Consider the following 22370-nt stretch of genomic DNA (forward strand, 5'->3'; position numbering starts at 1 on the left):
GATGCAGGGGACACGGGTTCGTGCCCCGGTCCGGGAAGATCCCACATGCCGCGGAGCAGCTGGGCCCGTGAGCCATGGCCGCTGAGCCTGCGCGTCCGGAGCCTGTGCTCCGTAATGGGAGAGGCCACAATAGTGAGAGGCCCGCGTACCGCAAAAAAAAAAAGTACCTAACGTGTGTTTGCATTGCTTGGAGGTCCAGAAACTGGCAAAGCCCAGTAGAGAATACAAAGCGTGTCTAGCTTTGGGACAGGGTGAGGTTCATTAAGACGGCACAGAGGGCCTTCCTTTACCTGAAGCACCGTATGGTCTGCTCGGTGTTCTAGCCTGAGTCCTCCTGTTTGTTTCTTAACTCTTCACATTCATCAGTATTCCAGCAGACTTTATTGACTCTAAGCTAATTCTAATGGGAATACTTCTGTTTCGTGATTTCCGTGTTCAAAGAGAAACATGCTTGATCTTATTCGTATAAGATCAGCCTATCCCTACTTATTCCAAAGTCGTAAAAACTTAAGGATGCATTTATAATTGCAAATTACATTAGAGATGACGGGGGTGGGGGGGCGGTGGAGGTGCGAGGGGTCACAGAGATGACGGGGGTGGGGGGCGGTGGAGGGGTGAGGGGTCACAGAGATGAGGGGGGGGGGGGGGGGGTGGAGGTGTGAGGGGTCACCTGTAAATACTGACGAGCACATGTCTAATTGTTGCCAGCAATTGGATGAAGAGACCACATTGCTGGGGGTCGTCGATTGTAACGAGCTCAGATACACTTTGATTCCTTACCTTCCAAAAGTCGTTCTTTCTGAACAGCCAGCTTATTTCTGTGAATGCAGAAATTAGTAAATGATGCAATATAAAGGAAAAAGAATAAGCTTAAAGTTGGTAATCTCAGTAGGATATTCATTCTGGGTTGTTATTTATTCTATCCAATATAACCCCATTGGACCATCCATTAAGTTAATACTGAGTGGATATTCGTTGATTTTCCACCCTGCTTTGAAGAACAGCTGTGTCCTCTGACATCTCATTGCTAAGAAAGAGCACAAACTCTGAGTGCTATAAATACTAACGACTCGGCACGTTCATTAAGGGTGGATGGGTGTGCGCAGGTCCTGGAGTTAATTAACCAAATGCTCAAGAAGCAAAGACACAAGAAAACCTTGAGTTTACTGTCCACAGGCCAAGCAACACCATCTAGTGACTAATGATTTCCTGCCCTCTGCTGGTTCCAGTAGATATATTCCAGGAAAAAGGCTGCAGGGTAGAATTTTTCTGGATGTTTCCTCTTAAACACACAACAAGCACAAATAAAAATATGACAATCCTTGATGTATATCCTTAGTCAAATATTCAAAGAGCAGAAAGCGTTCTGATCCCACACGAGATGTCAGATCTACATCGTTTTGCCCTTCACATCATTCGAAGTCATCAAAACGTTTCACCCAGAATCCAAGGCTCCCAGTCAACAGCGAGCTCATAATGGCGCCGCCTCTTGTGGGCGTGGCTTTCTCGGGCCCCGTGCCCCACACAGCGCCTCGTCCCCGGAGGCCTCAGTAGAGGAACTCTATTCAAAGGCAGGAAAAAAAAAAAGAGAGAAAAAAATGCCGTCTGCCCCTCCGTTCCACTGGCTGTGCATCTCTCTCTGTATCTACGTCTGTGTGTGTATGACTCTATGTACAGATGTGTGTGTACATGTCTACCTGTCCTGCCTGTCTTTCTCTATGTGCTGTCCATCTGTCTTTCTGTCTGTCTTTTTGTTAATATATCTGTTTATGTGTCCGTCCTTCTGATTCTATCTCTTTGTCCATCTATCAGGCTGTATGTTTTTTGTTCTGTCACTATATCTATCTGTCTCTGTGTCTGCTTTTTCTGTCTGTCTATCTATCTATATACATATATATCTATCTTTTTTCCGCACTGAGTTGTCCCGTGTGTGTGTGTGCGATGCATATATTGATAAAAACCTGCTCTTTGCTGGGCAGGACACATGGACCCAAAACCTCTCCTTGTCGGGCCGTCCCTCCAGATCCAGGTGCTGCCTGTTCTCTGAGCCCAAATCCACCAAGTTCTACCCCCAGCACTCAGTTACTGGCCCACCTGCTCCCACAGGCAACCCTAGCCTGACTTCTATCCCCACAGACTCATGTCTATCCTAGAACTCGAACAAGTCTCCATTTGTGACTGTGAGGCCCCTTCACGTTGGTGCACGCATGAGGGGCTGCTCCTTTGCACTACTGTGTAATACGACGTACACTGTTGTGTGTGTTTAGTGCGTGTATGTGTTTGTGTACATTTTAGGTGTGTGTGCATGTGTATGTGTGGGTCTGTATGTGGTTATGTGTGTGTGTTGGAATGAGGCCGCACCACCCTTTCAAACACTTTCCAGCTAGCCAGTAGGTTCACAAAGAAACATAGTCGGTGTCTGCAGTGGCAGCTCCCATCTGGGCCCCGGGCATCCCAAACCACACTTTTCACACATGCTGTGGATCCCTCCCCACGGAGCCCGCAGGCAGCAAGGAGAGGCAAGAGGCCTCAGCGGTTGCCATTGCTGTGCACAGTTGAGTAGGTTGTGAACGGCACCCTGGGGTTGTACAGTACACAACCTCGGGCCCTGCCCTGGCCCAGGGCTGCGGTCTCCAAGCTCCAGCTCACTTTCTGCACTGGGCCTCCCTAGGGAATAAGGACAGTCCCAGGCCTCAGCACTGAAAGAGCATTGATCCAGGAAGGGGAAGGAAGAGCCCTTCAGCATGCGAGCCTGACTCAGGGCCTCAGAGAGCATCATTCCTCATGTGTCAGAAACTGAGGTTTCAAGGAGGGTCTGGGGCTGGCAGGTCACTCAGAGAGGATGGTGCCAGGATCCAGGCAACTCGTGTGCTCCTTTTGGCCCAGCCAAGCTCTCTGCCTGCTGGAGGAGCCTTCGTGCAGTACCCCAGTGGACCCATCAGGGTCAGGGAGCCCAGGTCACCCAGAACCAAAACCCAGGGGACTCTAAGAGTTTTGTGCAGGTAGAGAAGGGTGAGGGGGCCCAGGGGACCAGAGAGGAGATAACTGCAATCATCCAAGTCAGTGATGACAGTGGCCTGGACCGGGTGGTGGCAGCGGGATGGAGAAACGTATTGGGGCTGAAAGCAAATTTTAAAAATTTAAAAGGTCAGGGTATTGCACTAGAGTGGGAGGTGAGGGAGAGAAAGGGTGCATCAAAAACGAGGTGCAGAGATCTGGCTTGAGCACTGAGAGGCCGGCCCACTCCTTCTTTTCCTTGAACCTCAGTTTCCTCGTCTGCAAAGCACTGTTGAGATTCTAAGTTCTAACCATCCTTGTCCGCCACTCATCACTGAGTTCTCCCATGTGTATGTGTTGTGGCTATGTTGATAACTCCTGCTTGTTCTTCCCTTGTTCATCTGTCTTTTGTCAGTCCACTTTGCAGGGTACCAGCTGAAGGACCCAGGAGGATAGAGGGGAAAACAATCTTTTTCCTCTCCTCCATCAGAGAGGGGCTACCTCAGCTCGACACCTCTGTAGGGAACACCGGCCACCTAAACTCACAACCCGGAATGGGTTATAACCGTGTGAGGGAGCCAGGGCAGGGGGTCAACACACAAACCTCCGGGGCTCCATCCCCCAGGCAGAATTAACAGCAGTTCTCAAGGTGAGGGAACTTGTTAGAAATGCACATCTGGGGACTGCCACCGGCCAGAGTTTAAAGAAGCCCTCGGGGAGGTTCTGGTGTAGCCCACAGCCTGTTTCTGTATGGCCCTTTAGCTAAGAATGGTTTTTGCATTTTTTTAATGATTGTGGGGTGGGGGCAGAATCAAAGGAAGAGTCATAGTTTGCGCCATGTGAAAAATATATGAAATTCGGATGTCATCGTCCATAAATGAGGTTTTATTTGAACACAGTAACTAACGGGTTTGCTTTCATGCCACCACAGAGCCACGCCGCTTCCAGAGGCCTCACGGCCACAAAGCCTACGGTATTTATTCTCGGGCCTCTGCCGGCAAAGTTCCCCTGTCCTGCCTGACAGCAGCAAGCCTGTCTCCAAACCACTGGGCCTGCAGGGCCTGAACCCGGGCCCGCACGCCCACCGGGGCTCAGGGGAAAACCCGGGGGCATGTGTACCAGGATGAGAAACATGCCCGTCTCCGTGCTGCTCACCTCAAATGGAAATTAGCCATCCTCTTCGTTTATGGATGGAGGCGATTCTGCTGCCTGCAGAAGGAGGCGGGGGGGGGGGGCGTTCTTCGTCAGTGACTTTCTGGGACCCCCGACAGTGAGGCTGTGCTCACCACCAGGAAGCTGGCATCAGCGGTTAGTGAGGAAATGTGGTTATTAATATCCCACAAATTTTTTCGTTTGTCTTTTGGTAACTGCTTTGCACAAGGATGGGTTTCCTCTGCAACCATAGGTATTTCATTTTGTGCATTTCAAAATGTTATTCTGAGAAGAAGACCACAGCATAGGAAAATTTTAAAGTCTGCAGGCAGTGGCTCCCCGGCACCTCACAGCCTGGGCTGACATGGATGGACGAGGCCTCCTGGACCCTCCCACCCCGGCCAGCCCTGCGGCAAGGCCCCAGGCCCCTCGCAGGACAGGCCAAGAACAGCTACTGACATCTTACCTCCCGCACTTCTTTCACATCTTGCGGGAGTAGCCAAAGCTGAGCCCCTATAGGGTGCCGGGCACCGGTGTTCTGGGTGCTGGGGCTCCGTCGTGAACAAGATGGAACCGAAGTTCCCGCTCCGGAGAGGCTGACTCTGCAGGAGGAGGAGGGCGATGCAGCAAGGCTGCCAGGGAGGCCTGAGGGAAGCTGAGTGCTGGGGAAGGAGGCCAGGCCCTGCATGGGGTCCACGGGCCCTGGGCGGTCTTCCCTGCCCCAGCCAAGCTGCTCCTTTTGCTTCTCCCTGTGCTCTCCTACCCCAGGGCCTTTGCTGGTGCCGGTCTCTCTCTCTCTGTCTCTGGGAAGCTCCTCCCCACATACCTGGCAAACCTCTACCCACCCTTCAGATCTCAGAGGAAATGTCACTTCCTTGGAGGACCCCCCGCCTTGGTCCCTGCCACAAGGCCTCCCCTTGCCTTACCCATGGCACCCTCTCGTGTCCCTCACTCAGGAACCGCGCTGCATCGCTACCGCTGCAGCAGGCGTGGCTTGTGCACCACCTGGACCCCTTTACCGGGATGAGCCCGGCGCCCAGGTGCTGTGTCATTTGCTAATGGCTCTCAGCTGCCCCTCCCTGGAGAACCATGCTGGGCCAACAGGAGCCACCCTGGCCCGAAATGCCTGAGAGGCTGGACCTCCCCGCTCGGCAGGGTGGCAGTAGCCACAGGCTGGCTGCTGAGGGTACAAAAGCCCAGCCCCCGCTGGCAGGTGGGACAGCTCGCATTCCCGAGCCCAGGGTCAGGCCAGCTGGCCGTCGGCTGGACCCACCTCGGCCCTTCAGCTCCTCCCCTGCTTCTGCTGCTTCCCTGCCCCCAACCCCCCAGTGAACCAGGCGCACACGAATCCCTGTTGCAGGCTCTACTTCTGGGGACCCACACTGTTGAACGCCTGTCCCCTGAGCCCCTAGACTGACGTCAGGGGCTGGGCCTGTCCTGCCTCCTCCCAGAGGGCCAATGCCTGCCTGGCACACAGTGGCAATTCGTAGACACTTGTTGAAGGAATGGGTGGAGCTCCCATTTCTCACGTAGGGAAACTGAGGCCCAGAGCTGGCCGGTCATAAGCATTTAGGAGGCAGAAGGCCTTCGAGACCCCAGTCCAGGCTTGGGTAAGGATGGCCCGCTTCTGTGCTGTCTCGGCAGCACTGAGAGGGAAGAAAGTAGGGCCCGGAGCCCTCGGTGGGCTCAAATCCCCTGTAGCACCAAGCTCTCCACCCTTCCTGCCCCAGGCCGAGCTGCTCTCTCCTCAGCGTGGCTGGTGGCCGGGCTCTGGCCCAGCTGGGTCAGTGGGAAGGTGAAGGGGGGGCTGCAGGTTGGTGAGGCCTGAAGACACTTCTCTGGGTGGTGAAGCCCACAGGGCCTGCCCTCCATCCACCCACCATCCGTCAGATGAATACACAGGGAGCACAGCCTAGCCCTGCTCTTGGCACTGGGCACCCAGGAGTGGACGAGAGACACGGCCATCCCTGCCCTTGGGGAGCCTCTGCAAGGGGGCCGGGAAGGGTGGGAGGCAGGTCTGGGGGAAGAGGGATCCAGGCAGAGGGACCAGCCCTTGCAAAGGTCCTGGGGTCGGGGCAAAAACGTGCTCTCAAGGAGCTAGAGCGAGGCAGGGTGTCTGGAGCAGAGGAGGGGCCAGGATGGACAGGATTCCAGGGCTGGAGAAACAGCGGGGACTTTAGTTCCTGGGTTCAAGGAAGACATGGGGGGTTTCAGGCAGCGGGGTCAAAAGGCCTGATTCTGGTTTTGAGACCCCTCTGGTCCTGGGTGGAGGGTGGGCCGTGGGGGGATGGGGGTGCCCTTTGAGGCCCCACCGCTCTGACCTTGGCCCCTTGACACTGAAGAGAAGCCCACTTCCGACTTCCTCCCAAGTCACAGGAGGTGGACCCAGGGAGGATAAACCGGGGCAGACCCTCTGGCCGGGCTATCCCTGTGGCCCGGGAGGGCAGAGGCATCTGGGTCAAAGGAGCGGATGTGAAGTCCGCAGCGGCGGCTGGGGGCTTGAGGCCTAGCTCTGACCCAGTTCAGATAACTACCCTCCCATTGCCCTTGGGCAAGTCCCTCGCTGACCCTGAACTGACTTCCTCGGGCCCTGGTCCTGATTCCCCGCCCACCCCATGTACCGGTTTTCATGCGGATTCTCTCATCCTCAGGGAGGCAGGAAAGTGCAGAGGGAGCCAGTGGTGACGGCCACGCACACAGGGGACCTGGCTGCGTCGCCCCTACCCGAAGACCTGTGTCCACACAGGAGGGCATGGGTCCAAAGCACTCGCTGCACAAAGGACTTCTCTCCTCCATTCTTTTCACCAAGTCCGCAGGCTGGCCGTCGTTGGGAACACGCTTTTCCACCGAAGGAGAGACTGGGGCCGGGGCGGGGGGGGGGGGGGGGGGGGGGGGGCGGGGAGCCACTTCTCAAGATCACTGAGCAAGTGCGCGGCCTGGCGTCTGACCCGGAGTCCCAGCCAGGACGGGCCCCAAGGGACTCCTGAGCTCCCGCCGGGGCCAGGTCTTCCTGCCCAGAGGCCGGACCTGTCAGTGCTGTGGAAATAGCTCTCCGGGGAGCGGGGGAGGCCACAACTGGCTTAGACTCTGGTATTGGGGTCGCGGGGAAACTTCAGGGCCAGGCAGGGAAAGCCCCGCCCACATAAGGCCGAGCATCTCCAGGCCCGACTCACGGGACATCCGCCCAGAAGTCTTCGCAAACACCCCCGCTCCTCCCGTCACCCGGCTTCTTATCCTGTGGTCTGGGATGTCACCTGGACCCCACGGCGTGAGGGCCCCGGTCCTTCACTGACACAGAGGAGGTCTCCACTCAGGGAACGTTTGGGCAAAGGGAAGGACTCTCTCCCTGGGGGCTACTTCCAGAAGCCACCGAAGCCCTCGGGGCGATGACGTTCTCCTTTGCCCGGAACGGGCTGTGCACGTGCACGCTGCTCTCCCCGACGGCGGCACCTGCCTGCCCTCCGGCGCCATCGCCCCAGCACCCACACGCCACCCGGCTTCCTGTCCGCCGGTGAGAAGCAGGGCTGCCTCGAGCTGGGGGCCCAGACCGCGCCTGCCCTGCCCTCATCAAACCCTTGCAGAAGAAAGGAAAGGGGAGGCACGGGCCCGGGGAGGGCAAGGCAGGGGCGCAAGTCCAGGCAAGGCGGGCGGTCTGGCACACCCGGGCCGTGTGGAGAGGACGGTGGTGGCGGAGGGCGGGAGGGTGAGGGCGTGTGCGATGGCCTGAAAAGCACGCGGGGGTCCTCGAGGAGGCCAGTTCTGTCCTCTCTCCCTTCCCCCGCCGTGCCAGGCGGGGCCTTTCAAACACACGTCTGCACGCAGTGGCACTCCGAGAGATCAAAATGGTTTAATGCGGTCTAGTCTTGTGGCCTACGTCTTTAGATACTGCTGTGTATTGAAAATAACATGAAAATTCTCCAGTTTCACCATTTAAAATAGATTTGACATTGATTTGACCTGTGCAGGGGCCTCCTTCCCACCAGGCCCCCTGCCCCCACCAGGACCCTAGGGCGGCAGGGAGTGGGTGGCACAGCACCCGCAGGTACGGGGCGGGGGGGGTGGGGTGGGGGGCAGGGGGCGCCGTGCTCTGAGGCACTCGCCCATCTGGACACACAACCTCCGGGACCCGGGCGGGTCCGCGAACGCACACACGTCACCCCCAGCAGGCAGGCAGCAGCCCTGCTGACGGAGCCCGGCACACACACGCACGTGCGTTCGTGGACAAGTGCACACAGGCCTCCTACGTGCAACTGCGTGCAAACGCTCGCCTTTGGAGGCCATGTCCTCACATACACGTGTACCTTGTGCCCAGGTACACAGAAGCGTCATCCTGCCACACGTGCTCCACGCCTGCCCACGTGGACAGAATCGGGGCAGAGGGCTGGTGGGACCACGGCCGGTGTCCGTCCTGAGTACTGTGTGCCCAGCCCCACAGCTTGGTAAACATAACCAACGCCTGCGTATACAACGAGCACACAAACAGACCTATGGGTAGATATACACATAACGGTGTGAGCCTGTGTGCATTTACACACATGTATACATCATGTATAGACACCATCAGCCCAGGTTCACACATGTACGGAGATCATCGTGGGCACACATCTGCACAGCACTCCCACGTACACTCGTGCACTTACAGGAAAAGCCACAATTGGACACGTTTCACTGGCACACAGATGAGATGATTCCACCCAGGAATTCACGCCTTGGTGCTCACACACGTATGTTATCCCCAGGCCCCTCCCCACGTAAGCAGCTCAGTGTCTCAGGGCAGAGGGCGCCTCAGCCAGCTCCAGCCTCTGCACCACTGGGTCCAGGCTGTCGAGAAACTTCCTGCAAATACCACTGCCGGGACTGGGTGGCACAGCACCAGTAGGTACGGGGGGGTGGGGGGGCCAGGGGGCGCCGGCGGGGTCAGAAGCAGGTTTGTACACCCACCCGCTCAGCACACAGGCCACACGTAACATACACACGTGCTCGGCGCACACACAACACACGGCACACCGCACACTCGCTGGGTTCACATGTTCCACGCCCCACACACAGGCACACGCGCCCCCGGGGCCACGTGATCCTGCCTCTGCACACACGGCTCCTCCCATCCGCCCTCCCGCTTCAAGGGCACTAAGGAGGGAGGCTATTTTGGTCTTTAGCACAAGCAATAAATAAATAAATAAATAAATAAATACACACAGAGGAGGCAAAAAGAGGGCGGCGGAGTTTGGAAACGCAGCATGTGCCTTTGGTGAGAGATAAAAGGCAGCTCGGGAAGGCCCTCCTGCAGGGTCTGCGGCCTGAGCCGTCCAGCGTGGGCCTGGGAGGGGGACAGGCCTGAGAGGAAGCGCCCCCGGCCACCTGAGACAGCTAGGGCCTTGGGGGACCCAGGGCCCCGGGGCTCTGCCCTGGTGGGGTGTGTGGAGGGCTGGCTCAACGGGACCATGTGCCAGCCCCGAGCGACCAGGGCCACCTGCCACCCCCCTGGCAACCACAGAGACTCCACATCACCGCCCAGGACTAACGCTGAGGCAGAAGGGGCTCAGGCCAGGAAGGAGCAGAGGCCTGCCCAGCGGATCCTGAGAGGAACGAGGCCTCTACCTGCCTCAGGCTGACCCTTCTGACTCCTCCTGACCAGAAGTTAGGGTGGCGTCTGAGGTCAGGGCAGGGCTTTCTGGGTGGGAATACACAGCCGGTGCCCGGACCCTGCACGGCCCCTGACTTTAGGGGCAGGCCTCCCGCTGTTGCAGGGGTTGGAGGAGGGGAGAGGCAGAAGCCCCCACTGCAGCCCCTGGCCTCTCCTTGCCCCTCGCCCATCTGCACTCGGCCTCTGTCTCCTAACTTGGGCCGGAGCCCTGGCGTCTCCCGGTGGTGAGCTGTCCCGCGGCAGCCTGGACAGGCAGGCTGGGGCTCTCTAATGCCTGACCGGCTTGGTCATTTGTGAGGAAAACACTCTCAGCAGCCCTGGGAAGGGCCCAGGCGCCGCCCTGACAGCTGTTCCCTTCGCCAGGAACGAGCCTGCGTTGGGCAGCTCTTGAGCTGGCGGAGGCAAGAGCCAGTGACAAATCAGGGGGCCCGAGCCGCCACCTGACCGAGGTGCCCAGACGTGTGTGCTGACCAGCCCACGGCTCTCCTAGGACGTTCCTGTGCGTTCGGCACCAGGGCACAGCCTGGCTGAGCCCCACCCAGGCTCACCTCTGCTGCCCACCTTGGGGGGATGGGGTGCCGGCCCGGCCTGGCCTCCGCAGACAGAGGGCCATGGTGGAGTCGGGGGCAGCAGGGAGGATGGGTGAGTCCCATAAAAACAGTGACAACTGGAGCCAGCCCCCCCCCCCAGGGTCTCTAAGGCACGACTCATGCTGGGGCCCCGTGGGGACTGGGCTGAAACACTTCCTTGGAGTCGGAGAAGCTGGCCCCCCTTCCCATGGAGCCATCCACCCCTACGTTCCCCAGCTGCCCCTCTCTGGGGAAGGGGATGGAGGCCACAGGGCAGAAAAGGAGGGAGAATCCGGCAGGCTGGGGTCGTGGAGGGTGGGTGGGGCTGGGGGGAGGGGGGGAGCAGACCTTCCACCTCAGGCAGGTCCCATCCCGGCCCTGAGATGCACCTCAAAGGAGGTACAGAGTCAAACTTAAAAAGCTCAGACTGGATTCTTCCCGGCCCTGACTCCCACCCCAGTGACACTGAAAAGCTCTTGTTATGATCATTAACAAGGTCTTGGTTTTGCCATCCCAAAGGAAATCCAGTTCACCCTGTGCGCGTAAAGCACAGCGGGGTGGGGAGGTGGGGTTGACCTCCATGCCTGCCCTCAGGCCGTGGCGTCGGGCACGTGCCCGGCCTTCATGGAAGAGAGGCCAGCCCAGCCTCGGGGACCTTCTGGAAACCCCCCCAGCTACTTGCATCCTGGGAGACTAATGCAATTCTAATTGTCCTTTCCCACCCCCCCCCCTCAAATTATAAAACTTTTTTTCAATCACATGTTAATTTTTTTTTTGTAAACAGTCTTAAACTAAGGTCGAGAAAGCCCAAACCCGGTGTTTCTCCCCAAGTTAAAAACCAGCGAGGTGCACTGCAGCCCGCCGGCCTTCGCCCACAGAGACCGGGCAGCTGGTGAGCCGTTTCCGGACAGGCTGTGGCTCCCCCCTGAGGCAGAAGCCCCCAGCTCCTGTGGCCCGGCCCCCCCCGGGAGGCCACCTCCCCGCCCCCAGGCCTGCTCTGGCCTCAGAGGCCACTCAGGCCACCCACTCTCCCACCAACATTCCCAGGCCGCTGTGAAGAAACGTAAAACATCTAAAACGCTACTGAGTCTGCAACCAGGGCCCAAGCCCATTCCGCTCTGGCCCGGGGCCCTCGCGGGACTCGGGGCCTTTCCCCGGCGGGGCGGATGCTGCACCTTGGCCGCTGGCGGCTCAGATCTCGGACTCCCGTCTGTAGGGCCGCTGATCGAGGGCGGTGCCGGCCTGGGGTCTGTCAAAGTCGCGCCTGGCCTGGGGGCCGTGGCCGTCCTGCTCTCTGTCTGCCTCGTCCTCGTCGTCGCGGCTCAGGAAGGCCAGCTCGTTCTCGTAGCAGAAGGAGTTGGCGCTGGGCAGCAGGAACTTGTTCTCCACCAGGTCCTTGGCGCTGCAGCGGGGCGTGGACGGCACCTCGTACGTCTTGTGGAAGTGCGAGTAGTCGATCTTGTACTGGTTCTTCTCCTCGAAGAGGACAGGCTCGAAGCGGTGGCCCCACAGGATCTCGTTGGCCAGGTAGGAGCTGCGGGCCTGTGTGGTCATGGCCGTAGCCTCCACCATGCCCTCCAGGATGACCACGATCTCAAAGTCGTCCGTCTCCAGGTCCTGCCGGCTGATGCCAAACAGCGGGCTGGCCTCATCGATCTCGTGTAGGATGGTGATGGGCGACACCAGGAAGATGCGGTCCAGGCCCTTGTCGAAGCCAACGTCGATGTCGATCTGGTCCAGCGGGATGTACTCGCCCTCCTCCGTGACCCGGGGCTTGATGAGCTGGGCCCGCACGTGGGCCTCCACGATGTGGCTCTTGCGCAGGTTGCCCACGCGCCACATGAGGCACAGCTTGCCATCGCGCAGCGCCACCACCGCGTTGTGGCTGAACAGCAGCGTCTGCGCGCGCTTCTTGGGCCGCGCCATCTTGGCCATGATGGCGCCGATCATGAAGGAGTCGATGATGCAGCCCACGATGGACTGCGCCACCACCATGAACACGGCCACCGGGCACTCCTCGGTCACGCAGCGCAGCCCGTAGCCAATGGTGGTCTGCGTCTCAATGGAGAAGAGGAAGGCCGCCATGAAGCCGTGCACCTGCAGCACGCAGGGCGTGCGGCCGCGGCCCTCGGCCGGCTCCAGGTCCCCGTGGGCCACGGCGATGACCCAGAAGATGACGCCGAACAGCAGCCAGGAGGCGAGGAAGGCCAGCGAGAAGATGAGCAGCATGTAGCGCCAGCGGATGTCCACGCAAGTGGTGAACATGTCGGCCAGGTAGCGCTGCGACTTCTCGTCCATGTTGGCGAACTCGATGTTGCACTGGCCGTTCTTCTTGACGAAGCGGTTCCGGCACCTGCGCCGAGTGTGCACCTTGCCGTTGCCGAAGCCATTGGCGCCCGACATGGTGACCAGGTGCAGCCCGTCCTCCTCGGACGACACGATGCTGTAGGGGTTGGCACGGCCAGATGCGGTCATCCCGGGGGCGGGGGCGGTGGGACCCCAGCTTGCCCCCGGGCCGGCTCCAGGCGGGGCAGCTCCTGCAACAGAGGGGACAGCAGGCTGGCAGTGAGGTCAGCAGAGCAGCCGCCCGACCTGCGCCTCCGCCCCGACCCGGCCTCACCCCAGCCAGCTCCTCGGCCACCTCCCCTCTCCCGGCTGCTCCGGATGGGAAGCCTGGCTTCTTCCTCAGTTTCCCTTTCCCCCACCAAGGGCTCTGCCTGCAAAGATATTCAGGGTCCAGCCCCTCCTCCCACCTCCCGGCCTGAGTCCCTGGCATCACCCGCCGAGAGCAGCATGACGGCCACCTCGCCAGCCTCCCCACTCCCACACCGGTGCCAGTGCCCACGGCAGCCGCCAGGAGTCAGTGCACCCTCTGCTGGGACCCCTCAGACCTCACCTCCAGTCTCGCCCTTGCTCGCCCCCAGGCCCACCCGAGCACCCTCCTCCCAGGCCCTGGCTTCTAGGCCACAAGAGTGTCTCAGGGCCCCCCTGCACCTGGGCAAACTGTGCACCCCACCCAGGACCCCACGGTAATCCCACTGCACCGGGCTCTGACCTCATAACGGTAGTAATAACGACAACAATGGCTCGCTGGGGCTGCACCCACCGTCCCACCACGAGACCGCGAGTCCCTGAGCGCGGGGGGGTTTGCTGTTTGCTCACTGCTGTCTCACCCCCAGGGCCTAGACCTGGGCATGACAGACGCCTCCAGCCTGGCCCCACCCGTCCTCCTGAGGCTCACACTCTCCCCGCAGGCGCCCACTCTCGCTGCCCATATGCTGTGCTCGTGGCCACCCCATCACCAGGGGGCTCGCTGACCCCGGACCTCAGCCCGGGGGCCTCCGCCACCCCGCCTTCCTCAGCGCTGAACAAGAGCAGGTGGGGAGCCTCAGCCCCCTCGGCGGAGCACCGGGCCGGCACACGTCCTCACACACGGGGCACACCCCACGGCACCGCTCCCCGTTCTCACGGCTGGGGGCAGGCACCCCAGCCCCAGACGCGCAGGCCGGAGGCCACCCCTCCCCCGGTGCCCCGCCAGCTCTGGGCTGGCCTGTCAGTGCCAGGCTGAGGCATCCGCAGTCCGGAGACCCTGACACCACTTGGCCCCGCGGGCACTGAGGCCGTCCGGACATCCCCGTCGGGTGCCCCGCTGGAATGGCGTGGCAGGGCGCTGAAGAGGTGGGCCTGCGCCCCCTACGGATGGACCCCACGCCCCCCAACCCCCACCAGTTGCCCGACGAGGTCAGAGCTAGCTGAGCCTCGGGGTGCTCACGTGTGATGAGACACTGAGGCCCCAGAGAAGGTCCAGGGCGGCCAGGCCAGGAGAGAGGAGGCGGCAGCACTGCGATCCAGCCCTGGTCTGTGGGACGGGGTGACCTCTGACCTCTGTTCCAAACCCACACGGCCAGCCAGGCTGCAGACCCCTCCCAGGGCCTGCCCAGTCGCTGGAGCCACTGGATCCCCAGGTCTGGCAGGTGCAGGGCGCTCCCTGCTGCCCGGACCAGCTCATCCATCCACAGGGACAGCAGGCCAGGCCTGTCAGCAAACGCTCGTGTGTCACCCGTTCGGAAGCCCAAGGAGGTAGCTACCGTGGCTACTTCTACGCTCTGGATGGCGGCTCAGAGAGGTCAAGGGACTTCCTCAAAGCCACACAACCACTAGGCAGGAGAGCTGGGCGCAGAACCACTTCTGTCTAACACAAGGCCTCCCACCGTGGGGACCCCAGGCTCTGCGGCGGCCTCTGCTCAGGCTGCCATCCTTCCCCCATGGCTGCTCCAGCTGACAGCCTCACCCTGGGTCTGAGGAGCTGAGGCCTCAGGCCATAGTGGTGGACACGGCTCCCGCCTGGTCCAGGAGCCGGTGGTGGTGGGAAGCCCATGGACTGTGCCAGGAAGACAGCTCATCCCTAGACTCCTGGGCCTTCCAGGGGGAGGTGGCCAGGTCTGGGGCACGCCGATGCCAGCAGCAGGCCGCCGGATCACCAGGGGCAGGTCTGTGTGGCCAGGAGGCCTTGAGGGACGTCCAGCGGGTCATGGCTGCTCTGAGCAGCTCGAGGCCTGCGAGGGACAGAATCGCAAGACTCGAAGGCCAGAGGAGCCCAGCCTGGCACACTGCTCCCAGCAGCTGGGCAGCCTCCCACCTGGCCAGCTCGCAGTGACCACTGGCATCTCTGCCTGGGCTGGGCGCCTGGGCCGCACCCAGACTGTGCTGCACAGTCCTGGGAACCCCTCTTCTACTGGTCTTCCTCCTAAAGCCACAGCGAAAATCAACAGGTCACATTCACAGCCACTCCCCCACTTCTCAGAGCTGGAAACTGGTACTCGGAGCAAAGTCACCTGTGCAAAGTCCCCCGAAGCCAAGGAGCAGAGACACAGCGGGCGGCTCTGTGTGCACGCGTGTGTGCATACGTATGCGTGCATGAGATGCCAAGGGTGGGGGGAGTACCTCGCGGGCGCTTGGTGAACACACCACCTCAGAGAAAGGCCGAGAAGAGGATCCACAGTAGCAGCCCCGGCACCACAAACTTGCCAAACGTCCAGCGACCCTCTGCACACCCAAGGCAAGAAGGTTACAGGGCTCTGTGGTCTTTAAGGACTCGGTTTAAGAAATGTGGGGGACTTCCCTGGTGGCGCAGTGGTTAGGGCTCTGCGCTTCCACTGCAGGGGGCCCGGGTGTGATCCCTGGTCGGGGAACTAAGATCCCGCAAGCCGTGTAGCATGACCAAAAAAAAAAGAAAGAAAGAAAAAGAAATGAGGGACAAGATTCTCAACCAGCCACGTGCGGCCCTGTGTGGCTCCTGTTCAACGGGTGCACACAGATCAGACAGAAAGGAAGTTAGATTTGCTTTGCTGGAAGAGGCTTTAGCAAGCAAGGAGGCCGGCTCCCCATTTTATAGATGAGAAAACTGAGGCTGAGACTTGTCCCAGGTCACAAAACACCTGTGGACCAGGATGAGATAGATGGTAAAGACAATAATTAAGACTACGTTGGTCGGACGCCCAGGTTGGCCAGTGGGGGTCCCAGGCGTCGCTGGGAGGGAAAGGGGAGAGAGGCACTAGGGTCCCCTACCTGAGCCAGCCTAGGCGACTTCAGCACTGGAGACTGGGAGTGAGGCAGGCCCAGCAGGCTGGACGCAGAGACCCCGAGGGGAGGGGGAACTGTCCCGAGCCCGGCGTCCCTGCCCCGCCGACCACAGCGCTTGTGCACACAGCCTCCTGGCACTCGGCAGGCTTGGCGCACCAGCGGGGCCTGGGCTAGGAGCTTTTAGGGAGGCAGCTAACACATGACCCGAGGGCCAAGAGTCATCGCGAAGTGCCCCCGGATGGAGCGGGACACCCCATGCCAGGTCCCCCGAGGCTCTGGGCCTCAGGTTTCAGCAACGTCCGGAGACCAGGCCAAGGCCAAGAAAGCGCGGACTAGTCGGATCAATGGAGGGGGCACCGAGGAGAAGCTCAGTGACCCCCTCCGTCGGGAGGCCTCCCAGGCGGCAGGACCCCTGCACAGGGATGAGCAGAGTAATCGAGTGCTTGCTACCTGCCAGGCGCTAAGAGCTCCAGTAGCTCACGTAATCCCTTAGCATGACTTTCTGGGTGAGGAAACTGAAGCCCAGAAAGCCTGAGGCACTTACCCAGGGTCACACAGCCTTTCCGGAGTGAGATCCTGGTCGGGGGGGGGGGGGTAGGAGAGAACTCAACCCCCGCATTCCCCTAGGCCGGACTGTGGACATGACACTGTGTTCCAAGCCTCGGTCCTCAGGGTCCCTGCAATGCCACATGGTGATAAGACACAAATAACCCCAATCTGAGCCCGTGAAAGCAGAGGTAAGACCCTCACCAGCGCTCCTGATCTGTGGCCATTCAGGCCCTACTTGGAACATCCCGGGACAGGGCACTCACTACCTCATGGTCAAGTCCTTCCAAGTCCACGGTCTCTCCTTAAAAATCACTTGCTTCAGGGAAAGCCAGCGTGCAGCCACATACACCTCCCCCCGCCCGTGCCCGAGGCAGACGTACTAACCCGTCACACAGCGTTTCCGCACTGCGCCCTGTGGTGGCCGCGACATCCTCACCCAGTTACTGCCCACCAGACCCCGCCCAGGAGCCTGCAAGAGCCAGCCCTTCACCCGCAGGCGGCGAGACGGGGGCTCCAGGAAGGGCGCCCTTGCCCAGCCACACAGGAAGTGAGAGGCGTGGGCCAGGCCCGGAGGGTGCACCGCGGTGAGACGGGGCAGCTCAGGGGCGGCAGGCTCCAAGGACGGGGGCGCAGAGGGGGGGCGGGGGGGCACGCCTGGTGGGGAGGGGAGAACAGGCTGGCACCTCAGGGTCCAGTGAAGAGGCTGAGGCTGGCTGAGGAGAGCCAAGAGCTGGCCTGGACAGGAGGTGGCGGGTTAGGGGGCCGACACTTCTGCTCTCACACTCTGGGGAGACACGGCCATCTCCTGTGCCCGCCCACCTTTCCCAGGCACATTCCCTCCCCTCCCCAAAACATTCAGCCGGCCTCGGTCACCCATGGCCTGCAAACGTTTGGGGTGAACACCGTGCAGGCCTCCTGGGCCAGGCCCCTGTGAGGCCGGAGGAGAGACGCGTCGCCTTGTGCTGGGCATGGGAATGGCCGGTGCTTGGCTGTCCCCGGGCCCTCACCACTTCGAGGCCCACCTGCCCAGCTTCCAACCACCAACACCAGTCTTTCCACCCGAAAGACCAACACCAGTCTTTCCACTCTGCCCGTGCACCGGCATGCCAGGGAGTTAATGCCCCAGGAGCAGCTGCCTACCACGACGGGCATACTCGGGGCACCTGCTCTACTAGGCCTCCCAAGGCCCCTCAGCTCCTGGGCCCCCCTCACAGGCCACGTGGCCAACATGCTCCCCCGCTCCTCCAAAGCTTCCTCCCCTCTTCCCTCCACTCGTCCCCCCTGTGGGGTCACTGGGCAGTCCAACCACTCCCCCAGTTAGCCCAGCCACAAGCCTGGCCTCCTCCCTCTCCTTTAGCCCCCCAGATCCACTGCCTTCCCAGGTCCTGTGTATTTCAGCTCCTGAATGACGGAAGCTGTCCGCCCACTCCTTGCCCACAGACACCTCCTGTCCAGGCCGTTCCTATCTACACAGCGACAGGCTCCTGAGGGTTTTCCTGTGGCGAGCCTTGCCCGCTGTGGTCCAACCCCCCAACCACAGCCAATGGGAATGGTCCAACCCCCCAATCACAGCCAACGGGAATGGTCCAACCCCCCAACCACAGCCAATGGGAATGCTGGAAATCCCCCTATCGGTCGGGAATCAGCAGAAGCCCTCCGCTTCCACGAAGCCCTTTTACATTCTCTGGCCCTGGGCTTCTCCTGTTAGGACCAGAAGCTACTTTCCACCTTGTGTGAGAGTTGGCCTTGCCTGGGCCCCATCTCGGGCCAACCTCAGAGGTCCAGAGAGGCTGGTGCAGGCCTGGCACAGCAGGGGCACCCAGGAAATGCTCAGTGTTCAGACAAAGACGAGGGAATGAGCTGCTGAACAGAGGGATGGATGAGGAGACAGTTACACGTAAGGTGGGGGGTCAAGCGTGTGGATGGATGAACAGGGCTGACGGACGGGGATGGATGGATGCGGGTGACCAGAGGCATGGTTCGTTTAGGTGCGTGAAAACTGCTTAGATGAGTTGGGCGAATGGATTAGTGAATGGATGAATAGATGGATGGACAAGTGGATGGATGGGTGGGTGGGTGGATAGACGGACGGACAGACGGGTGAGTGAATGGACGGATGAGTGGATGGATGGATGGGTGGATGGGTGGATGGATGGACGGACGGACGGACGGACGGACGGGTGAGTGAATGGATGGATGAGTGGATGGAAGGATGGATGGATGGATGGGTGGATGGATGGATGGACGGACGGGTGAGTGAATGGACGGATGAGTGGATGGATGGATGGATTGAGTGGATGGATGGATGGGTGGGTGGGTGGGTGGGTGGATGGATGGATGGATGGGTGGGTGGGTGGGTGGATGGATGGATGGATGGATGGGTGGATGGACGGAGAGACGGACGGGTGAGTGAATGGATGGATGAGTGTATGGAAGGATGGATGGATGGATGGATGGGTGGATGGATGGACGGACGGACGGGTGAGTGAATGGACGGATGAGTGGATGGATGGATGGGTGGGTGGGTGGGTGGATGGATGGATGGATGGGTGGGTGGATGGATGGACGGACGGACGGACGGGTGAGTGAATGGATGGACGAGTGGATGGATGGATGGATGGATGGATAGATTGGGTGGGTGGATGGACACATGAATAGATGGATGGGTAGGTGGGTGGCTGCATGGCTGGGGGGATGAATGCATGGAAAGATGGCTGGCTGGGTTGGGTGCGTGGGTGGACAGTTAGATGGATGGGGGATGTGTGGAACTAATGGATGGAAAATGGGTGAATGAGAGGTCGAACAGGCGGGAGGATGGGTGTGCGGGTAGGTGGACAGAGATGAGTGGGCGGGTGGAGGCACAGATGGGCGTGACTGCGTGGACAGGTGCATATCCATGACCTTAATCTTACCTCTGGAATCCTATCTTCTAAGTAACGGTGCTCACCAGGCAAGCGACTGTCTTCAAGGCTGCACTAGCAGAGGCTGCCATTTCCCAGGCGCCAGCTGGAGAGGACTCAGCGGCTGGAAGACCCTAAAGTTAACAGAGCACAGTTACCACTCTCCTTGGGGGAGCTCAACAGTCATAAACCTCCACACAAACCCCCATTTCTGCTTGCTTTGTCCCCCGGACCCTCCCAGGACCCCAGGGGAGGTAGAGGGGGCCTCCGGCCCATCCCAATGCCCCAAAGCTTCACAGCCCGTGAGCCTGTCCATAACAACCCTTCAGAACCAGAGAAGGGCAGAACAAGGTGGGCTCCCAGAGAAAATGACCGCTGGTAGCTACTGAGTGCCCACTGCATGCCAGACACTTGGTAGTTGCTTCACGGACACCAACTCAGGTAAGCCTCATGACAGCCCCAAGAAGTTGGACCCACTGCTGTTCCCGTTCCAGAGATGTGGGCACTGTGGGAACTCTCCTCAGGCCACAGAGGACCTCGGGGCACAGCCTGTGCGCCTGGCCACCTGCAGAGCCTTCCCCACGCCCCCCACGGGCCCCGCTGTGGGCGGACGGCCCCCGCCTTCCACGGCAGTGTGCTGTGAGGTCAGGGCAGAGAGCAGCGGGAAGGGGCTCGGGAGCCTCGGAGGTGAGCCAGCCCGAGATGCCCCGTCACCTCTGCCCTCCCGGCCACGGCGTCCATGCAGGTCACCCTCTTGCAGCCGACGCCGGCGGGAGTCCACAGTGGCACTGGATTTTCCAGCTGGGATTAAGGGAACTGCTGTGAGTCGGCCCACATCACAAGCCTCCTGGGGCAGCGCCAGCAGTGGGTTTAGAAGCACACGGACCTGGGTTCCAGTCGCAGCTCCGCCCCTCACGAGCTGTGTGACCTTGGGTGCGTCACTTCCCGGCTCAGGGCTTCTGCTCGCTCTGGTAGCAGTGGCCTGGCTGGTCCCTCTTCACTCCAGGCTCCCACCGCAAGACGCCCAGTCCTCAGGCCCTGCTTCCCCACCCTCGTTGCTCCTAGAGCAGCAGCCAGCGGCCCTGCCGTTGGCCGCTCTCAGCCGTTTCCTTCTAAAGCCAATGGAGGCTCCATCCCAGACCCCATCGCGCAGCTGGACTCCCCACGGCGAGGACCCGTTCCCGGGTCACTGACCTTGTCCTTGCCCTGGAGTGGACACCCACTGTGCCCGGCCCTGTGTGCTGGGCTCTCGGCTTCAGTCATTCCAACCTGCGCAGCCCACCCTGAGGGACAGACGGGGAAACTAAGGCTGAGGGAGGTGAGGTCACTCGTGCCGGGTCTCCGAGAGCAGAGGAGGTGTCACAGGGCCGTGGGGAGGGAAGGGGGCGGTAAGCAGGGGAGCACCTGCCCTCCCCGCTTCCCGTGGTCACTCAGCCCGCCCGCCCCAAGCCCTCTCAGCCTCTGACTCCCTGCTTCCTGGAAGGGGCTTTCTCCTAGGAGGGGAGCAAAACCAGCTCCATTCTACACAGCAGGAAATGGAGGCTCAGATCAGAGAAGGGCCTTGCCCAAGGTCACAAAGCCACGGAGTGAGTGGCAGCTTGGAGACAAGAGCCCAGGATCTGACACCCCGTCCAGCGCTCCCCCTGCCCCTGCAGCGGCCATGGCCCACGAGACGTGACCCCCAACCCTCTGAAGTTCACCAAACACTTTCCTGGGTGGCGGTCACAGTCCTGGACAGGGGGGGCCGGAGCAGGGGCAACGTCTGCAGGTGACAGGGGTGACTGGATGTGACAGTGAGACTGTCCCTCTGCCTCCCAGCAAGGGCCGTCCTGTCAGCCAGGGGCGAGGCACTTCCCTTTCCTGCCCGGCGTCCCCAAGGATGTGCCTGTGAAATTCAACCTGGGGGGAGGTGTGCGCTGAGCATGGGCCTGGCACCACGTGGCTCGGTCGCCACCATCACAGCCTCCCCCGGAGCGGCGGGGCCCAGGGTCCAGTGAGCTCCCAGCCCTGCATTCGAGGCCTGATCGCTCCCCAGCTCCCAGTGGGAACTTCCCTGGGTCTCAGGCTTCTCATCTGCAAAGTGGGTAGATCCCACCTGCCTGGGGAGGCTGTGAAGAAGGTAGACCGAGGCCCTGCCGCAGCGTCCGGTGCGCAGCAGACACGCGGTAAGCACCGGCCCTCCCAGCGTTGTCTGAGGGGTCTTCCTGCTCTGACAACCATTGGGGTGCCCGACACGATGGGAAGGTGGGGCACCCCGGACCCTCCCGTGCGGCCTGGTGTGATGCTCTCAGGACGCACCCAACAGGCAACAAAGCAAGAGAGCCTGAGCTCTGCGGGTGCAGGGGCCTGGCTGCCCCGCTCCTCTGTGCCAGGGGTGTCATCGCTGGCAGGGGCGCCCAGTAAACGCTCGCCACAGCAACCACAGTGACCACGGCCCCTCAGATTCCATGGCCTGGAGACAGGCTGCACGCACCGACACAAGGGTAGGCTGCGCCAAGGGGCCAGGAGGGACAGGTGTCCACTCTCCGAGCCCCGAGGTGAAGCCAGGGCAGGAAGTTCTGGCCCCCACGGCGGATGACAGGTCACGCCAGGCACCAGGGAATGTTTCCGAGGGTATTTTTATCTTGAGAACATCCTTCCCTGGGGTGTAGGGGCAGGAGAGAGACAGGGTGTCCTTGGCCCCAGGCCCTTGGAAGCAGCAGAGGACATAGACCCCTGGTGCCCTCTGCCAGAGTGGCCATTACATCACTGCCCCATCCCTGGGCTTCCTTGGGTCCCAGGAGCAAGTGGGACCTGGAGGGTCTTGGGGTTTTCTTGGGGCTCCCAGCTCTGCTCAAACTCACTCTGCGACCTAGGGTAGGCCCCTGTCCCTCTCTGGAACTCCCTCCGGCAGGCAAACTTTCCTGAGGGCACCAGGGACTTGGCGATAGACCAGGAGTGCCCGCCTGCCAGGGGCGTCCCCACCAGGCAGGAAGA

The 22370-nt window shown here is 60.8% G+C and overlaps 1 protein-coding gene across 1 annotated transcript in view; it reads right to left on the reverse strand.

Annotated features, from left to right (window-relative positions):
- Positions 1 to 11128: 11128 nt before the first annotated feature.
- KCNJ12 (potassium voltage-gated channel subfamily J member 12) overlaps positions 11129 to 22370 on the reverse strand; it is a 33722-nt gene continuing 22480 nt past the window's right edge. Inside the window, exons 2-3 of the mRNA XM_029212825.1 lie at positions 19407 to 19528; positions 11129 to 12899 (exon numbers count right to left, since the gene is read on the reverse strand). Coding sequence (XP_029068658.1) covers positions 11554 to 12837 — 1284 coding nt within the window. The 5' untranslated portion in view covers positions 12838 to 12899; positions 19407 to 19528 and the 3' untranslated portion in view covers positions 11129 to 11553. The remainder of the gene's footprint in view (positions 12900 to 19406; positions 19529 to 22370) is intronic.

Source organism: Monodon monoceros, unplaced genomic scaffold (genome assembly GCF_005190385.1).
Source record: "Monodon monoceros isolate NGI ecotype Baffin Bay Population unplaced genomic scaffold, NGI_Narwhal_1 Super_Scaffold_9, whole genome shotgun sequence".
NCBI lineage: Eukaryota > Metazoa > Chordata > Mammalia > Artiodactyla > Monodontidae > Monodon > Monodon monoceros.